Source organism: Halyomorpha halys, unplaced genomic scaffold (genome assembly GCF_000696795.3).
Source record: "Halyomorpha halys isolate HHAL.00 unplaced genomic scaffold, Hhal_1.1 Scaffold28.1, whole genome shotgun sequence".
Taxonomy (NCBI): Eukaryota; Metazoa; Arthropoda; class Insecta; order Hemiptera; family Pentatomidae; genus Halyomorpha; species Halyomorpha halys.
This window is the reverse complement of record NW_027110130.1, coordinates 1,603,616-1,620,466: the sequence shown is the minus strand read 5'-3', so window position 1 is coordinate 1,620,466 and position 16,851 is coordinate 1,603,616. Positions and strand designations below refer to the sequence as shown.

Genomic DNA, 16,851 nt, shown 5'->3' with positions numbered 1-16,851 from the left:
TAGTTAGTCCATTTAAAAGAAATCATTGGAGAAGTTTGTCGGGGGGTGCGGTCAGCAAAAAACAACGTAAATAAACAAAACCATGTTTATATATAATATATAATATAAAATTTAGGGGAAAAAAATAAAGGGTTATCTATTTTCATTGAGTGGTGGTCTCACAAAATGAAAAATATCGACCCCAACCAAGGTTAAAATAATGATAATACAAATAAACTAATACCTGGCTATATGGAAAATTACAATTCCATTAAAATGGAAAAATATGAAAAAAAGTTTCTAAACTTATTTATTTTTAAACTGTTTTAATCCTGTGAATATTTTATTTTTGATTTATTTATAAATTGTTATTTACTGATAATTTCTGTTATTTTGCATTTAATTTGTGTTACCGGATTAAACGTATATTGTGGGTCACTGGAGAGTTTTTTTTTTTTTTCAATAGCATATTGAATGAACTGGAACATTGTACGTTGGGAAGTGTGAGAAAAATAAGGAGAAAAAACATAAGTGATTTAAACAGATATTATAAACTTATTAATGTGATACTAAATACAAGTCAATCTAATACTAAATACTGTAAAATAATTAATGTGTCAATGACTAATGATAAATAATTTGACAAAGGCAAACAGCCTGCAATTATGTTAATAACCTATGGTTTTGGCTCTGATATTGTAATAAGATCCTTGAAAATGGCTGGGATGGCCGAAACGTTAAGTGTTAAAGTAATGAAAAAATATTGGGACAAAAAGGATATATTTTTAATATATTATATTTAGTTTATAGACGATTATTATTTTTAAAATTAAAATTTTATTGTACCGTAGTGTATTGATGGGTAAGGTGTGTATTATAGCAACTCAATGTATTTAGCCAGCAAGGCTATAAAAGCAATTATCTTTTTTCATTACGTCATTACTTTATGACTTTATATAGTACATATTATTATTTATAAAATATTTAGCTTTCCGACGGCATATAATAAGTCTATTATTGAATCCGTTGAATATGTGTTTCAAAGCTAGAAAAAATATTTTTCTAATAATTGTCAAATACTTTCATGGTTTATATCTGTTTATTTTTATTGCATGTAAAATATCTTTTTTTTTAGCCGGTTATGTTTTAGTTAATAGTGAAACAACTGTATTGTGGTAACGTTTCAGAACTTTATTGTTATCATTCATAGTTGTGGCAATAGTTTTGTGATTGACTTTACGATGTAATAAGTATATAAATTTACTTTATATATAATTAATAATTGTAATATCTACTAGAACTGACTAACACAAAGTATTACTGAAGACGTTGTGGGAGTTATTTATAGTTAATGCTATTATTAGTTATATATAAAACTGAATCACAAAACAATTCATTGAAAATCAAAACTCTTTAATTATATAATATCTATTCTTATCATCAACTGTTAAGAAAAAATATATATAAAGATATATAAGATGTATATACTAACTTATTATTTTATTTTCATAAATAAAAAATATATAATTTAAAATATAATTTACTGCTGTTTCGATGAAGGAAGAACTATAACAGAACATGCTGACTTCGATGCACTGGTACAACAGAAACATAAAGGACCTCAGTATGAACATTGGGTCTCCAGTCTTTCCCTGAAAGTAAATTAAAAATTTACAGGAATAAAAATTAATTAATTTTAATTAATACTATCTACATAATTTCAAAGGATTACTGACAAGAAGGAACTGGAATACAGCAATGATAAGGACAGATATTCCCATTCCGAGGATCATCGTTACCAGGGGATTGTAAACAGTCCTCAATTCATCTGCGAAACTGAAATTAAGATGACAGATTATTTTTATTTTTTTCAAAGTATAACCACCTTTTGTATAAGTTTATAAAATATGTACCTCGTAACCAAACGAACGCAAGTCCAAATATTACGATTTTAAGGTTTGTTTGTTTTTTGTTTAGTGGTGCCGAACTTCATTGGTCATCAACGGCATTTATATTTTATTTAATTTTGTTTATATTCGTTTAATTTAATTTATTTTTTAATTTGATTATTTATTATTTTATTTATTTATTTTTTTACTTCCGTTCAATGTTATATTTTTGTCAGTAAATGGTATGATTTTAGAAACTGAAACACTAATTGGCCTAAGGTGTCTTACGATAGTCTGATTAATGTTAATTGTTAATTGTACATAAATCAGTAAAAAGTACTTTTTTAAATTGTCCGTATATTCTATCGCTTTTCATTATTTATTGAAGATAAAATGATGACAATTTTTTTTTTTTAATTACAATTGAAATGATGATCATTAAAATACAAATTTAAAAAACTTATAACTTCCTCGAAAATTTCATAAAATTCAGAACTATGCAAACGATATATTTTGCATATTTACTTATCTCAATAGTAATATTTTTCACTATTAGTATACATTATACTTTCATAGAATTCATAGAAATGAAGATATTTATGAAAATTTATTAATGATCTGATCCACTGATATATGTTAAAAAATAATTTTAAAAAAATTAAATCTATCAACGGTAGCATCGACTTTGAAAGAAACATTTCTGTTAATAAAAGTGACTCAGAAATAATAAGTCATAATACATTACTTTTTTATGTATATTTTTAGCAAGATAATTTTTTTTTTGATTTTATATATTTTTTATCTGGAGCTTTATATTTTTAAAACAAACAATAACATTACAAACCTAAGAAAACATCATTAAATTAATAATTAAGTAAATTTGCTAAACTATGAGCCCTAATATCTATTGTTCCTGAGATATAGCTTTTTTTTAAATCAACACTTAATAATAATATAATAAAAATTATAACATAATATAAATAATAAAATAAAAAATGTACTATATAGTCCATTAAACTATTGTTAATTTAAGTGCTAATAAATATCTGTACGTTGAATAGTTTTTGAGATAAAGATATCTCAAAATAAATTCTCTAGCTACTGATCTTTCAGTACATTTTTTATGAAATATTACTTTGTAAAAAGCTATATCTGGAGATCCACTGATCGTAAATAGCTCTATTAGGGCTCATATTTTAGCAGATTTACTCTACTTTAAATGGCTTTCTCTTACATTTTCTAGTGTTGTTCGTAGAGTTTTATGATATTGAGCTGCAAATGATACATAATAAGATACAATTTTTTTTCAATGTAAATTTTTAGCAAGATGATTAATTTTTTTATTAATTATCTATATTTTTATATATTTAAATTTTAATTATTATTTAAAATAATGATTAAAATTTATTATTTATTTTGTTTCTTATTGTATATAAGTGCGAATGTTTCTTGTGTATTTTATTTTTAGTTAAGCTTAATTTTCTTTTTCTTGTGTATAAATTGTTCTGTTATGTATTTTTTGTATATTGTTACGTGTAAATTTTATGTCATTTTATTTTCTTGTTAGCTATTATAATACTTATTTTGTACATTGTAAATATTGTATGTGAAATGTATAAAACGTCAATACTTATTGCTCCTCATTGGTAACTCGTACTTCGATAAAAAATTAAAGAAATAATTAAACTTTTTAGTTTTGGGGGTAAAATATCATGTGATAATGATGACATTTTTCCAATATGCACTAATCATTTTGAACACCTTCCCCCCCAACAAAAAAAAATTAATTCAATTACATTAGGTCTTATCCCGCAGAATCGCTTATACCACCCACTGTACGGTGGTTGTTGGGGGTCAAACAAGAAATTCGAATATAGTTTTCTGAAACATATTAAACTTGAGAAAATATATGTAATATACGAACAATCTGGCGATTTTGAAATTAATATTTAGCATCCCCAAAAAATGATTCCATGATTTCTTTTTTTGAAAACTCTTTGTTGATTGAGTTATAACAAAAATACGGTTTTTAGTGTTTTTTAACCTGAGGAAATATAAATAATACTTATAATCTAAATATATAATTAAAAACAAAGGTTATCCAAAAAGTCTCAACACTTTATTAGTCATATTACGTATCTAACCTTGGCCAATTCGCTGTAAAAATGACCTTATTTTGTCACTACTTCATTAATATTAAACTTTTAATTATAATCAATTTACCTTTATTACACCTTGCTATCATAAAATTCAGTGATTTTAAGAAAAATCAATTAATTAAAAATATGGGTAAAATTTATTTTAATAATTAAAATTAAGTTAGATATGAATTTTAAGACTAGATAAAAAAAGTTATGATAGCAAGGTGTTATAAAGTTAAACTGATCATAATTAAAAGTTTAATATTAATGAAATAGTGACAAAGTAGAGTAATTTTAACTAAAATTGGGCAGAATGGCCTGCAGAGAATTTTTTTTAAATTTTATGTAAGTGTAAATTGTTTTTTAAGAATGTCCTTGAGCATGGCTGAAGTAGCCGAAACGTTGGACTTTTGATAAAATAAAGAATGTTTTGAAACTTAAATTTGGATATAAAAGATTTTATTTAAACAATAATAACCAGTCTAATGAAAGTGAAATGATTATATATAAAACAATATTTCATAATAAAATCTATTCTTTTCAAACACTGTACTTTATAAAGTTCAATTACCTAAATTCCCTTCATTTATTTCCTTTAGAAGTCAGTTATTTATTTTATTAAATCCATAAATATCATTGTTTTAGTTACTTTTATCTTTTATTAAAAATTATTATTTTAATCTATTTATTTTATCTTAAATGTTTGTTTTATTTATAACATTGTATATAGTTAGGGGTGTCTTTTGTATGAGACTAAATCCTCATCCTCTCCCTTTAATCAACTGTTAAAAAAAAAATGTGCATTAACCATGTAAGGCCGGCCCATCATGCCAAACTCGTATTAAATAAAAAAAAATATTTATTTATAATCATAAAATTCTTTCTTGAGACTGGTAATTTTTTACTAAATAATTCAAAACATTATCCAAATTATAGTCTCAAAACTTTTATTGTTTTTACACGTCCAACGTTTCGGCCAATTCGGCCATCTTCAGGGACAATCTTATTTCACTATGAAACATATTATTTAATATTTATCCAAACACTTCATACAAGTAAGGTTGTAATAAAAGTGTATGATAGTGGTGAAATGAAAAATATTTTTGACTGTGAATTTTAATAGATATTTGACTTATTGGATAAAAATGTTTTGACCTGGGCAGAACAGCCTGTATGAAGTGTTTGGATAAATATTAAATAATATGTTTCATAGTGAAATAAGATTGTCCCTGAAGATGGCTGAATTGGCCGAAACGTTGGACGTGTAAAAACAATAAAAGTTTTGAGACTATAATTTGGATAATGTTTTGAATTATTTAGTAAAAAAAAATACTTAATAAAGTACAGTGTTTGTAAAGAATGTATTTTATTGTTAAATATTATATTGGCAAATGCTTATTTGACTTAGGCATGATAGCCTGAGAAGTTTTAAACAATTAATTTTTAGGCTGTGAAACTAAAATTTGTCCTTGATGATAGCCGAAGTGGTCGAAACGTTGGACTTGTGATATGGCTAAAAAAATAAGCGTTTTGGGTAACCTTTGTTATTAACAATATATCTACCTTTCTTGAACAAAATAATAGAATAAATATGATTAAATTTAATTTATACCTTATTAGTTTCTGATGATCTTGCAAAATTCTGTAGAGTTTTTTATACATCTCTACATTTTTTATCCTATCTGTAGCTTCAAGTTCTTCAAAAAGAGATTCAATCTTTAGAGTGGAAACGTGCGATCCCAGCACAATGAACTGAGCATGAAGGCACATGAGAAGTTGATAATACAAGCACATGAATACAAATATGAACGATCCAGCCCACAGAACGACCAAGCCTTCATAAACTAATATTATTTCATACCAAGGAGATTTGTCCATTGGTAAAGGATACCATCCTGTGGAGATCTTCTTCCTGCCAGTTGTGACTTCATACATGTTACCGGTGTGGTACAGGATGTAGTCAACAGATATGCTAGGGAACAATACTAAAAGAAACACACCGCAGTTGATCACAATACAAGCTGTCAAAACTATAATATTCGTACGTTTACTCATTTTAGTGTAAATGTGTTTTACTGATTCTATTTCGCAATCTGGGATCGTCTTATCTAGGAAATCTTTGGTCATTAAATTATACAGCTTGCAAAGACTGTCTATACGAAACCAGAAAACGAGCAGTTTACACAAAACTTGCAACGATGGTAAAGAATGAAAATTCAAAATTGTTGCTTTCTGAATATCGACTTGGATGACTAGAAAGCTGAAGTATTGGGGTATTATCGACGGTATTGCCAAGACTAAAGTTATTATCAATTGAAATTTCAAAATATAATTCCTCTTCTCCGAAGTCCTGTAGTCATTTATGACCTTCCATATCCCGAAGATCTTGAGATACCTCACGCTCAGACCGTCGATGATGTCTGAGTCTTCGATGACTTGGTACCCCATGGGTCGCAGCTAGAACTAGATCCTCCCAGTAATCGGTCCGTCTTATATAACCACTTCCTAACAAATTAATTTTCTTATTAATGTTCCAATTACCGAACCTAGATTAGAAATGTAATAATTGATTGCTCGGAAGATCTTGTCAATTGAATGGAAAAATTAATCTTAGTAGTTCAATTATGAAATAAAGCTTTTAACTACCGGACGAGAAGGAAGTAAACAGTCTTTAATAACTTAAATATATCTGTTGCTGATAAATTAATTTTCTTAATTAAGTAATTGAATTCTATATTAAAAAAAGAAAACAATAATTCTACTTTTTTAGCATTTTTTTCACGAAAATTATGTACTGGTATTTATTTTTCAATTAAAATATATGTTGGAGTCACAGCCTGGTTATTTTAGAGACACCCTTACACTATATCCAGATTAGATTAGTTAATTTGAAGTTTTAAATATTGTGTTGAAAGATGTTGAAAAGATATAAAACAAAAATTAAAATAGAAAGATTTATAAGAAAATTTAGTGAGATTCTATAGGGGTGAAAAATGTAGATTGACAGTGGTAGATATGCAGATGGATGAAATTGATAGATAGAGACGATGAAATAAAGTTGAAATAATTTAAAGACTGGTATAACAGACTGAAGATAGGTGAGGAAACAAACTGACACACTCCACAAAGACCTTGTTATCTCTAATCCAAAGAGGTTGCTACTACAGTAGGTAGGAATCATCTGCTAACAATAACTTAGCTAAAGATTTTCACACCATTGAAATACATTTGTAGAAATTTAATAGTGCATGGCTTAAGGTTATAATGGTAAAATGAATAAAGGTAAAGAGAGGAAATGAGTCCAAACTAAAAAAAAAAAAAAAAAAAAAAATCAAGTAGAAAAAGTTGGTATTTAATTTGATTTATGTAAGCAATTTATTAATTCACCTACTATTTTCTGTTTTAGAGGGATCGGGGAAAAAATACTATATTTTTCTAAGATAAATAAAATTGTTGTTTTTATTTAAAAATGTTATTTGAACCGTATAAATACGAATTATTATATAGTATACAAATATGGACTGAATTTAGGGACCATTATTGTCACAATTTTCGTAATAGGCAATAAAGATTACATGGGACAAATTAAATTAAATTAAGTTGAGTATTTTACAATTAAAAATTTTCAACACAGGTAAAATTCAAACTTCTTAATTCTTCATTAGCTGACACATAATATAGAAATCTTTCCTAATGTGTAAAACTATGAAGTGACAGAAAAAATTATAAATAATAATCAATTTTATTATTCTATAAAAAATATTAATAACGATACTCGGATAAGATTAGTTAGTCCATTTAAAAGAAATCATTGGAGAAGTTTGTCGGGGGGTGCGGTCAGCAAAAAACAACGTAAATAAACAAAACCATGTTTATATATAATATATATATATTGTATATTTTTTTAAATTTTGGATTTTGTTCATTTATTTCATAAATTTAAACAAATTATACAAGTTAAAGCATTAATCTATTAAAATAAAACAATTAAATTATTCATTAGAAATATATTATTTCGTGGACTTAATTTCAAGATCACCTAACCACAATGAAAATAATTGTTAGTACGTTTTGGAATCAGCGTCCGATTTCATCAACGTTCACAACAGTAATGAGGAATTTTATATAAAGTGAAAGTAAACAAAAACCTAGAAAAAATATTTACTAAAACATGTGGCGAGATTATTCTTGGTGGAATGAGAACAGACCTGCACAAAATTTAGAAAGACTCTTTGGCTGCTTGTAATTAAAACTAATAATTGTAATTTGACTTAACAATATGTTACTTCTACCAAAAATACGTAAATTTTCTGTTTATGACATGTAACCTTAAAATATTGTCTTATAGTGTATGTTGTTTTTATATTAACTGTTATGATTCTATACATTAGTTATAGATTATAGTTATGATTACATACATTATCTTCAGAAAGTAAAGTTCCTAGTTTACTTTTTTCAGAAGAAAAAAAATGTCAAACTCTTACAGGCATTTCCACTTCCAGATTTGCAATTATTTTCATTTTATGGAATAAATATGTGGACTTTAAATGAAAAAAATGGACATTTCGTAAAAAACTGGATACAAACGTAGCGAAAACACTAGAAGGGTTATCTTCAGGCCTAGAGTTGAGACTGAAGAGACTCATGAATCGCTTTGTAAGATTTATCTTCGGGTTTCCCAGGCGTTCTCATGTCAGTTGAAGTGGCTCTATCCAACCTCCCGAAGGCAGTAACTTCTTAGGTTTCTTCTATTCCCAGTCTTTAAAATAAAAAGAACCTACCTATATTCTTGATCCTACTCTACGATCTTCCGCCTCACAACCTGGGAAACCCAACCTCAACCCGAAGACTGAAGCCCAGACTGCTGCAGGACATTCTTTTATAAATTTTTAATAAATATAAAATTACTTCATAGTCACACTACCTCTATTTACATATTATTATTCATTTTATTTATTCATTATTATTTTTTTTCTCTCTTCCCTTTTTCAAATTAACTTGTTTCTTTTTACTATTAGAAGGCAATTGTTTGTTTTATTTAAGTGTACAAATATCATTATTTTTTGTTATTAATTTTACTTTCCTGTTTTATTAAGAATCATTATTCTTATCTATTTATTTTTTTTCTTTTAATAAGAACATTGCATATAGTTAGGGGTGTCATTTGTTTGACTATACCCCCTCATAATCAACTGTTAAAAAAATATATATAATATAATTTATATCAACCATGTATGGGCCACCAGGCCGATCTGGTATAAAAATAAAAAATAAAAAAAAATATTAAAAAATATATTAAAAGAAATAAAACGATCAGTAAAACCATGGTCGACATCCTACCGCAACAGCCGCAGGGAGGAGGTTGCTCTGGCCCGCTTGAGGATAGGTCATACTCTCCTCACGCACTCTCACCTGATCAGAAAACTGCCACCTCTAACGTGCAAATACTGTCAGTCCATTCTTACGATTAGACATATTTTTGAAGAGTGTATTCACTATTTGCCAACAATAAACAGGATAAATCCTAAATAAGTATATCCTCATAAGTGCATCTTTTGTGCATCTCTTGTGCATCTGCAGTACTCTTCCCATCTGCATTGACCAATCCTCATCCATGCTTTCCTTTAAACAGCACTTATTCCTTCCCTTACTACATAACCAAATCTTCGCATCAATGCGAACAATGTTTATAGCCATATATTGATTACTATTATAAATTGTAATTTAACCTGAAGCTTTAATGTAATTTTAACCTGTGTGCTTTTAGTTCAATTTTCAATATATTTGTCAGGCAATTCATCCTAAAGGGAATTGAGTGCCAGAATAAAATTATTTATTGATTAAATAAATCAAATGGTATCCTTATTAAGTCTCAACATTCTTTATTTTATCATTAGTCCAAGGTTTCGGCCAGTTCGGCCATCCTCAAGGACAATCTAAACATTTAACAGCTTATTAAGTATTCATTTGTAACAATTTTAGAAAACAACATTATTATTATTAATAACATACCATACCTTAAATATAAATTCACCCCTAAAACCAAATTAAAAAAAAAATGTTTTACAGGCTTGCCCAGATCATCAAATTCAAGTCAAAATCACCCTATGAAAAAGTCAATTAATAGAAAATTAAATTAATTATAAATAAGCTTATGTCTAGTTACCTATTTTTTTAGAACTTCATTAGTTTTTAAAACTTTAATTTTAGATTAAAACTACACTTTGAATTTAATAATTGGAATAAATAAAAATTGAGACCAAAATACAATTTGAAAGCCCGATTTGAGTGTGTGGAAGGTTATAATAGTTTCTTTATCTGATAGTGGATAGTTTAGTTTTAATCTAAAATTAAAGTATAAAAAATTAATGAAGTTCTAAAAAAATGGATAAATATACATAAGCTTATAAATAATTAATTTGATTTTCTATTAATTGACTTTTTCATAGGGTGATTTTGACTTGTATTTGATGACCTGGGCAAAATAGCCTGTAAAACATACCATTTGATTTATTTAATAGCTAAATACCAGTCTCAAGAACTTGAATAATTTATATAAAATTATTTATTCATTAGTTTTCATTCACTTCATTTTTTCATTCATTAATTTATCCTCGAGCTACTAAACCTTAACAAATGTTCTGATTTCGGGCTCTACTACTATTGAAGTCATATATTTGGTATGGTTACTTTCAAACTGTAGTAAAGGTCAAGGTAAAGGTCTTCATGGAAAAAAAGATAAATAATTTTTAAAAGTATAAATAGTGATTTAATTTACCAATTAAGGTTAAACCCTGGAGGACTCCTGAACCCACAGGACTCAACGGCTAGAGGTAACAGATAATCATTATCTGCCACAACCGGATTTGAAACCGAGTCCTTGGAGTTAGTAATCCATTGCCTTACCAATGAGCTACCCGCTCCCCACTTTCACTAAAAAGTGATAAGTTTGGAAATTAACAGAATATATAAATTAACCTTCGACCATCAAACGTCTCCAATCCTTTCAATTCATAATTCTTAGATCCATATTCAATGCACGCTATTACCGTTCCAATAGAACACTGCACCATGACCTTCATATCTCTTCTGTCCTTGACTTCATATCAATAATATTCTCTAAATTCCATATAAACTTTTCTATAATGCTATCCAGTTTCACTTATCTTTTTTTTTCTTGAAGGAGAGTTATTATTGAGAGAAATGAGAAGTAAGGGAGAAACGGAATTAAGAATTTTAGAAGGTTCATAAGAACAAAGATTTCCTTTTAAAAGAAATAAATTTTCTGTAAGTAGTATAGTTGTTCTGTTATTTTTTAAATTTATTTATTGACATATACAACTGTATATAAAATACAACAAGCAAATTTAAAGTAAGATCATAATGATATGATACAGCATATAGCGAAACTACCCATTGGTAGAATTCTAAAAACATTTTACAATATAAGGTCACGAGGTCATCTTCTTTTCAGGTGCCTCGGAGGATTGTCAGGAATGAAAGAGGAAGAAAGGTTAGAAACTAAAGTTAGGGAGTTTGTAATGGAAGGAATGATATCGGGTTCGGGCTAGATCGGTTACATAAGGAACATTTAGGTCTTTATAGATGGTTTTATTTGTAACAAAGTAAGGAGCATTGAGGATTTTACGAAGGATTTTGGATTGTAAGGATTGAGATACGAGAGGAATTCGAACGGTAAGGTTTAAATTAAATTTTCACTTAAGTGAATATGCATGGCTAAAGAATATAAAGGAAAAGTAATTCGAAATATTTTCTAACGATGGTACTTATTTTAAGAACTGAAATGGAAGTATAGGTACATATACTATGGAACACAATAAACCAATTGTAAATAATGTCCGCTGTGGCGGCGCACTTCTTCTATTAGTACTCTTATCTGTGTCTGCATTTAGTATCTGTAGCTGCATTTAATATCTCTAACTGCATTTAGTATCTGTAACTACATTTAGTATCTGTAACTGTATTTCCCCTTAATCTGCGAGTTCAACAAATTAAACGTACAAAAACATTTTAAATAGACATCTATTGAATAGGTTCTAATTAATGGATGACCAGGGTAACAAATAAAAATACTTGAAGAGCAAATATTTAATTAATTTATTTTTAACGCATATATTAAATGAACCAATCATTCGGTCATCCTGGACATCAATGCAGATACGGAATAGGTGAACTGCAACATCTGCAAAAAAAATAAAATATCAAATTAGATGATCCCTTGTTTGGCACCTCTGAGAAAAACTCAAGCATTAAGCCTTTCTTAAAGTTTTACTTATTTTTAGAATTTTAAGCGTTTTTTCAAAGTCCTGTAAATAGGGCGAATCAAAAGGAAAAAAAATGGGTATTTTTGGAGATTGTATACAGCAATTACGAATTTATGGGATTCTAAAAATATATAAACAGACTCTCAGAAATAATATTTAAATTAAAAATAAAACAAATATAATTACTTTTTGGCTGCTTATTAAACAAGCATTTCCAACAGTATCTTAAGTTCATGTTATCCTCTTAATATCATAATAAGTTACCCTGAAAAATGTTTAAGAAGAGGGGATTTCTTGGTACCGATTAGAATATATTTATATTTCTAAATAAAATTATATATATTTATATTATAAAGAATATATTATATATTTATATTATAAAGCATATATTTTATTTTTATATTATAAAGGATTAAAATAAAAAAATAAATATATACCACAACAAACCATAAGTTAGGCTACAGAATGATTGATCTAACTTTTACAGAATGGTTATCCATTCACTTAATACTCCCTATATATAAGTTAAAGTAAAAATGTTTTTTTATTTATTGTTCTATGATTCATCTAATATTATAAAATAATAAGCATTTTATTGGCGTACAGATAAGTGTGCCACATTATATTTCTCTATATGTAATGAAAATAAAAAACAGAAGCTAAAATGAATTGGAAGGAAATCAAAAAGCATACCAAAACTATTCAATCAAAAACAAAAATCCATATAGCAAGCTAATAGACCCTGTATTAGTTCATGCAATTACATTAATTAATGCTTTGGAATAAACTATACAAACATAATTAAAATAAATAAAAATATTTATGTCTGGGTTTATCAAATTAACTGTATAATTCTACCATGAAGCATGAATGGGTGAAATTTTATTTTAATATTTGTTTAATTATGTTTCATATCTTAAACAAAATTGTTTTAATATTTTTTTTTTCTAAATGTATAAATGGTAGCTAGAATGACTACAAATTATAATTTATATTGCTTTTTTTTATGATTTGTTTATTATTATTTACAACCATATAGAAATATATACAACCAGTAAATTTGCTGTTAGTTATAAAATGACAATAAAAACATGCGAAGAATCTGTTGATAGAACTCCAATAACATTTTTAGAGGAGAAGATCTCGAGTCCATCTTCTGTTCAGACGTCTTGGAGGATCATCAGGTAATGAAGGATAAGTCAGGTTAGAAACAAGTGGTTTTGGGTGATGTAGAAATTTATCATGGAAGGATTAGTACCTGGCTCTTGCCAAATCGGCAACATATGGAACATTGAGGTCCTGATAGATGACTTAATTTTTGACAAAGTAAGGATCATTAAGGATTTTGGACTGTAAGGATTGGATTCCCTCCCTGGATTTTTTCCCTTCTTAAGGTATAATACCTCCTCTCACTAATTTCTGGGACACCATGTATATAATCAATCTTTCACATAATATGCTAAATTATACTAACAGCCATGATCGTTTCCACGTTGACGGGATATATCCTAGTGGCAGTGAGTGTGACTCCTTTCTTCGCCCTGATCATCATCATCTGAGCCGCCTTCCTGAACTTCACATCTGCCTTGTACCAGTCACTGCTGTAGATGGCGAAATGTAGGTCCGAGCTCTGATACGACAAAAAAAAAATGTAGGAATTAAAAATTTGTGTTAGGGCCATAACTTGATGTCCAAAGGAATACCCTTACACTATAATCAGAACTAGCTAGGTTCTTCGAATAGTTAGTTTGGGTTTTAAATATTGCGTTATTATTATATATTAAATAGATAAGATAGGTACTGTTGTATTTATAAATAATTAATTTTTCACTTGAATCTGTCAAAATAACTGTTTCATAACACTATTTGATACTATTTTATTTATTTATCTAATACCAGATCTGCCTTGTTAGCCTTGCATGGGTTTATATAAGAGGTATTTGGACAATTGGTTATAGGGATTGTACCATACACTCCTAACTATATTGATATATAACTAGATCTATATAACTATATCAATCGAATTTATTTACTTTTTTTTAAAATTATTGAATAGTATAATTTAAGATATTTTGTAAATAGGAATATTCAATTGTTTGTAATAACGATTCAATTGCGAAGCTGTTTTATAACAAAACACTGTCTGAAACGTCATTTGTTTAAAAACACTCACTTTACTGTGAGGCTTCGTAACGACTGGCAGCGCAATGTGTCGCACTGTGTCACTGTCACTGCGATATACAAGTTTACATTGCTGTCATCTTCAGCTTACGAGGGACTGCTGTCATCCTACGGCTATCATCTACACCTTCCTCCTCATCTTAGGGTCAGATTGTTATTCCTGTTCATCCAGCTGACGTCATTAATTTACTATCAACTATAAATATTTTATTTGGTATTTAAGAAAATCTCTCCTTTGTTTATAGTTTATATTAATTAATTTCTTAAATTTTCTTTATTGTTTTGTTTGTTATAAAACATTATTGTTTTCTTTAATTTACTAACACAATTAACCCAACATATATACTTTATTTATACTATTAATGATTATTTATATATTTTTCTTTTTGTGCAATAATTTAACACATGTTATTTTTCTATATTCTTCAATTACCGATAACCCAAAACAGGGAGAACCTGATATTTAAAGATTTCGGGAATTCCCTAAGGCGTTAGATTTTTTTAACAATAGGGAACCTTGTGATTTTAAAAACTGAAAAATTAATTTTGCTTTATCATCGTCTCTAAAGGTTTTTGAGTTCCCTATGTAACCCATCTAGCCCGAACCAGATATCACTCCTTCCATTATAAACTCTCTAACCACTCAAACCCCCTAGTTTCTAACCTTGCATCCACGAGGTATGTAAAATGTCATTAGGGTGCTACCAATGGCTAGTTTCTCTACACGGCTGTAACACTCCAATTTAACTTAGATCAGATTTACTAAATGTATTATAATGTACAGTTGTAAATAGCAATAAATAAATATTAAAAAAAAATAAAAAAGGTTTTTGGAATATCCGAGTTGCTATTGGAGGTGTGACATGAAAAATGGGCATTACTGGAAGATATGGCTAATTGCTAAATTGTTTTTAAAATTTGATATTTTAGAGGGGTTTGGTTTGAAATAAGATAGGAGTGGGTGAGCCTCGTGTGACCTATTCTCAGCCTGGTCAGTACTACCTCCTCTCTACGGCATTTGCGGCTGGAGGTACCCCAGGGCTTGACATTCTTTTTAATTAATTTTTATTAATATATTCTTGTTTGAGAGTGGTTTACTTTATTTAAAAACAAATTTGATCGTTTTTCTCTCAACTTTATTCTTTTCAAAACCTTCCAACGTTTCAACCCTCAGGTCATTTTCAAGTATACCTTTATTTTGTTGTCATTTTCTTTTTTTAAAAACTTAAAAATGCCGGCTAATTGCCTTTGTCCCATCTATAAATTCTTCTATATAGCTCTTTCTTAAATTTAAAACTTTTACTAACCACTTCTCTTCTTTCTTTCATTTACATTTACAAACCTGAAGTAAAAGTTTTAAATTTAAGAAAGAATTATATCGAAGAATTTATAGATGGGACAAAGGCAATTAGCCGGCATTTTTAAGTTTTTAAAAAAGAAAATGACAACAAAATAAAGATATCCTTGAAAATGATCTGAGGGTCGAAACGTTGGAAGGTTTAGAAAAGAATAAAGTTGAGAGAAAAAGGATCAAATTTGTTTTTAAATAAATCCTTTTTAATAATTTTTAATTTACTCCTTCGGCTTTTGTCCCACAAAGATTGACATCAATCTTTGACTTATATTTCGAGGGATTCGCTCATTTCTGATTGAGTTAAAATTGATTTACCCCGTCCCGGGATCTCGAGTGCTTCTCTTACGGCTTTATCGGTCAGTTCATTCCCGGCGATTCCTACGCGACTTGGAATCTTATATAACGGACATACCCAGATTTTGTAGAGTGTTTAGGTCGAAATGGACGTAGGAAATTTTCGGGTGTTCCGCATAATAAAAATCTTTTAACGTGTCTGTAATTATTGTTATATTGTTGCAGGTCAAAATCAAACAGGAGTAAAACGCTTGCTGCTATTACGCTGAGTTCAGGAGTGAATAAGTTGCATAGTTTGTGGAGTTTGACTGAGTTATTGGTAACAACAGATAAAGCTGATCATTGGTCTGTTTTAGATCCGTCTTTGTAAATTGTAAAGAATGTTTTGAAGAAGACGAGAAAGTGGGTTTTATGTTCAGCTGGTTCAGTATTTTTTTTAGTGAATACATCGTTTGTTACATTTCTGTAAACAACGACCTAACTAATGCATCACAAACACTACAGGTACACATAACATCTATTGAAGAATGGTGTAAAAACTGGAGAATCAAAATAAATCCTGACAAATCCCAGTATCCCTTCTAAATACACCACTAATGCCTGTTGAACAGATTCGATACTTAGGACTCCCTCTTGACAAGAGACTTACTTGGAATCCACACACAAGACTGAAACGACAAGAAACTGCTCGTAGATTCCGATTGCTACAACACTTACTTGACAAACGC

General features: G+C 28.4%; 2 protein-coding genes across 2 annotated transcripts in view; both read right to left on the bottom strand.

Annotated features, from left to right (window-relative positions):
* The window catches only part of LOC106683659 (odorant receptor 4-like), a 9,978-nt gene extending 3,519 nt beyond the window's left edge, over nt 1-6,459 (bottom strand). Inside the window, exons 1-3 of the mRNA XM_014425270.3 lie at nt 5,622-6,459; nt 1,716-1,815; nt 1,524-1,631 (exon numbers count right to left, since the gene is read on the bottom strand). Of these exons, the coding sequence (XP_014280756.2) occupies nt 1,524-1,631; nt 1,716-1,815; nt 5,622-6,457 (1,044 nt within the window). The 5' untranslated portion in view covers nt 6,458-6,459. The remainder of the gene's footprint in view (nt 1-1,523; nt 1,632-1,715; nt 1,816-5,621) is intronic.
* A 5,651-nt stretch (nt 6,460-12,110) lies between these two features.
* LOC136795971 (odorant receptor 10-like) overlaps nt 12,111-16,851 on the bottom strand; it is a 13,010-nt gene continuing 8,269 nt past the window's right edge. Inside the window, exons 4-5 of the mRNA XM_067048238.1 lie at nt 13,769-13,924; nt 12,111-12,212 (exon numbers count right to left, since the gene is read on the bottom strand). Coding sequence (XP_066904339.1) covers nt 12,159-12,212; nt 13,769-13,924 — 210 coding nt within the window. The 3' untranslated portion in view covers nt 12,111-12,158. The remainder of the gene's footprint in view (nt 12,213-13,768; nt 13,925-16,851) is intronic.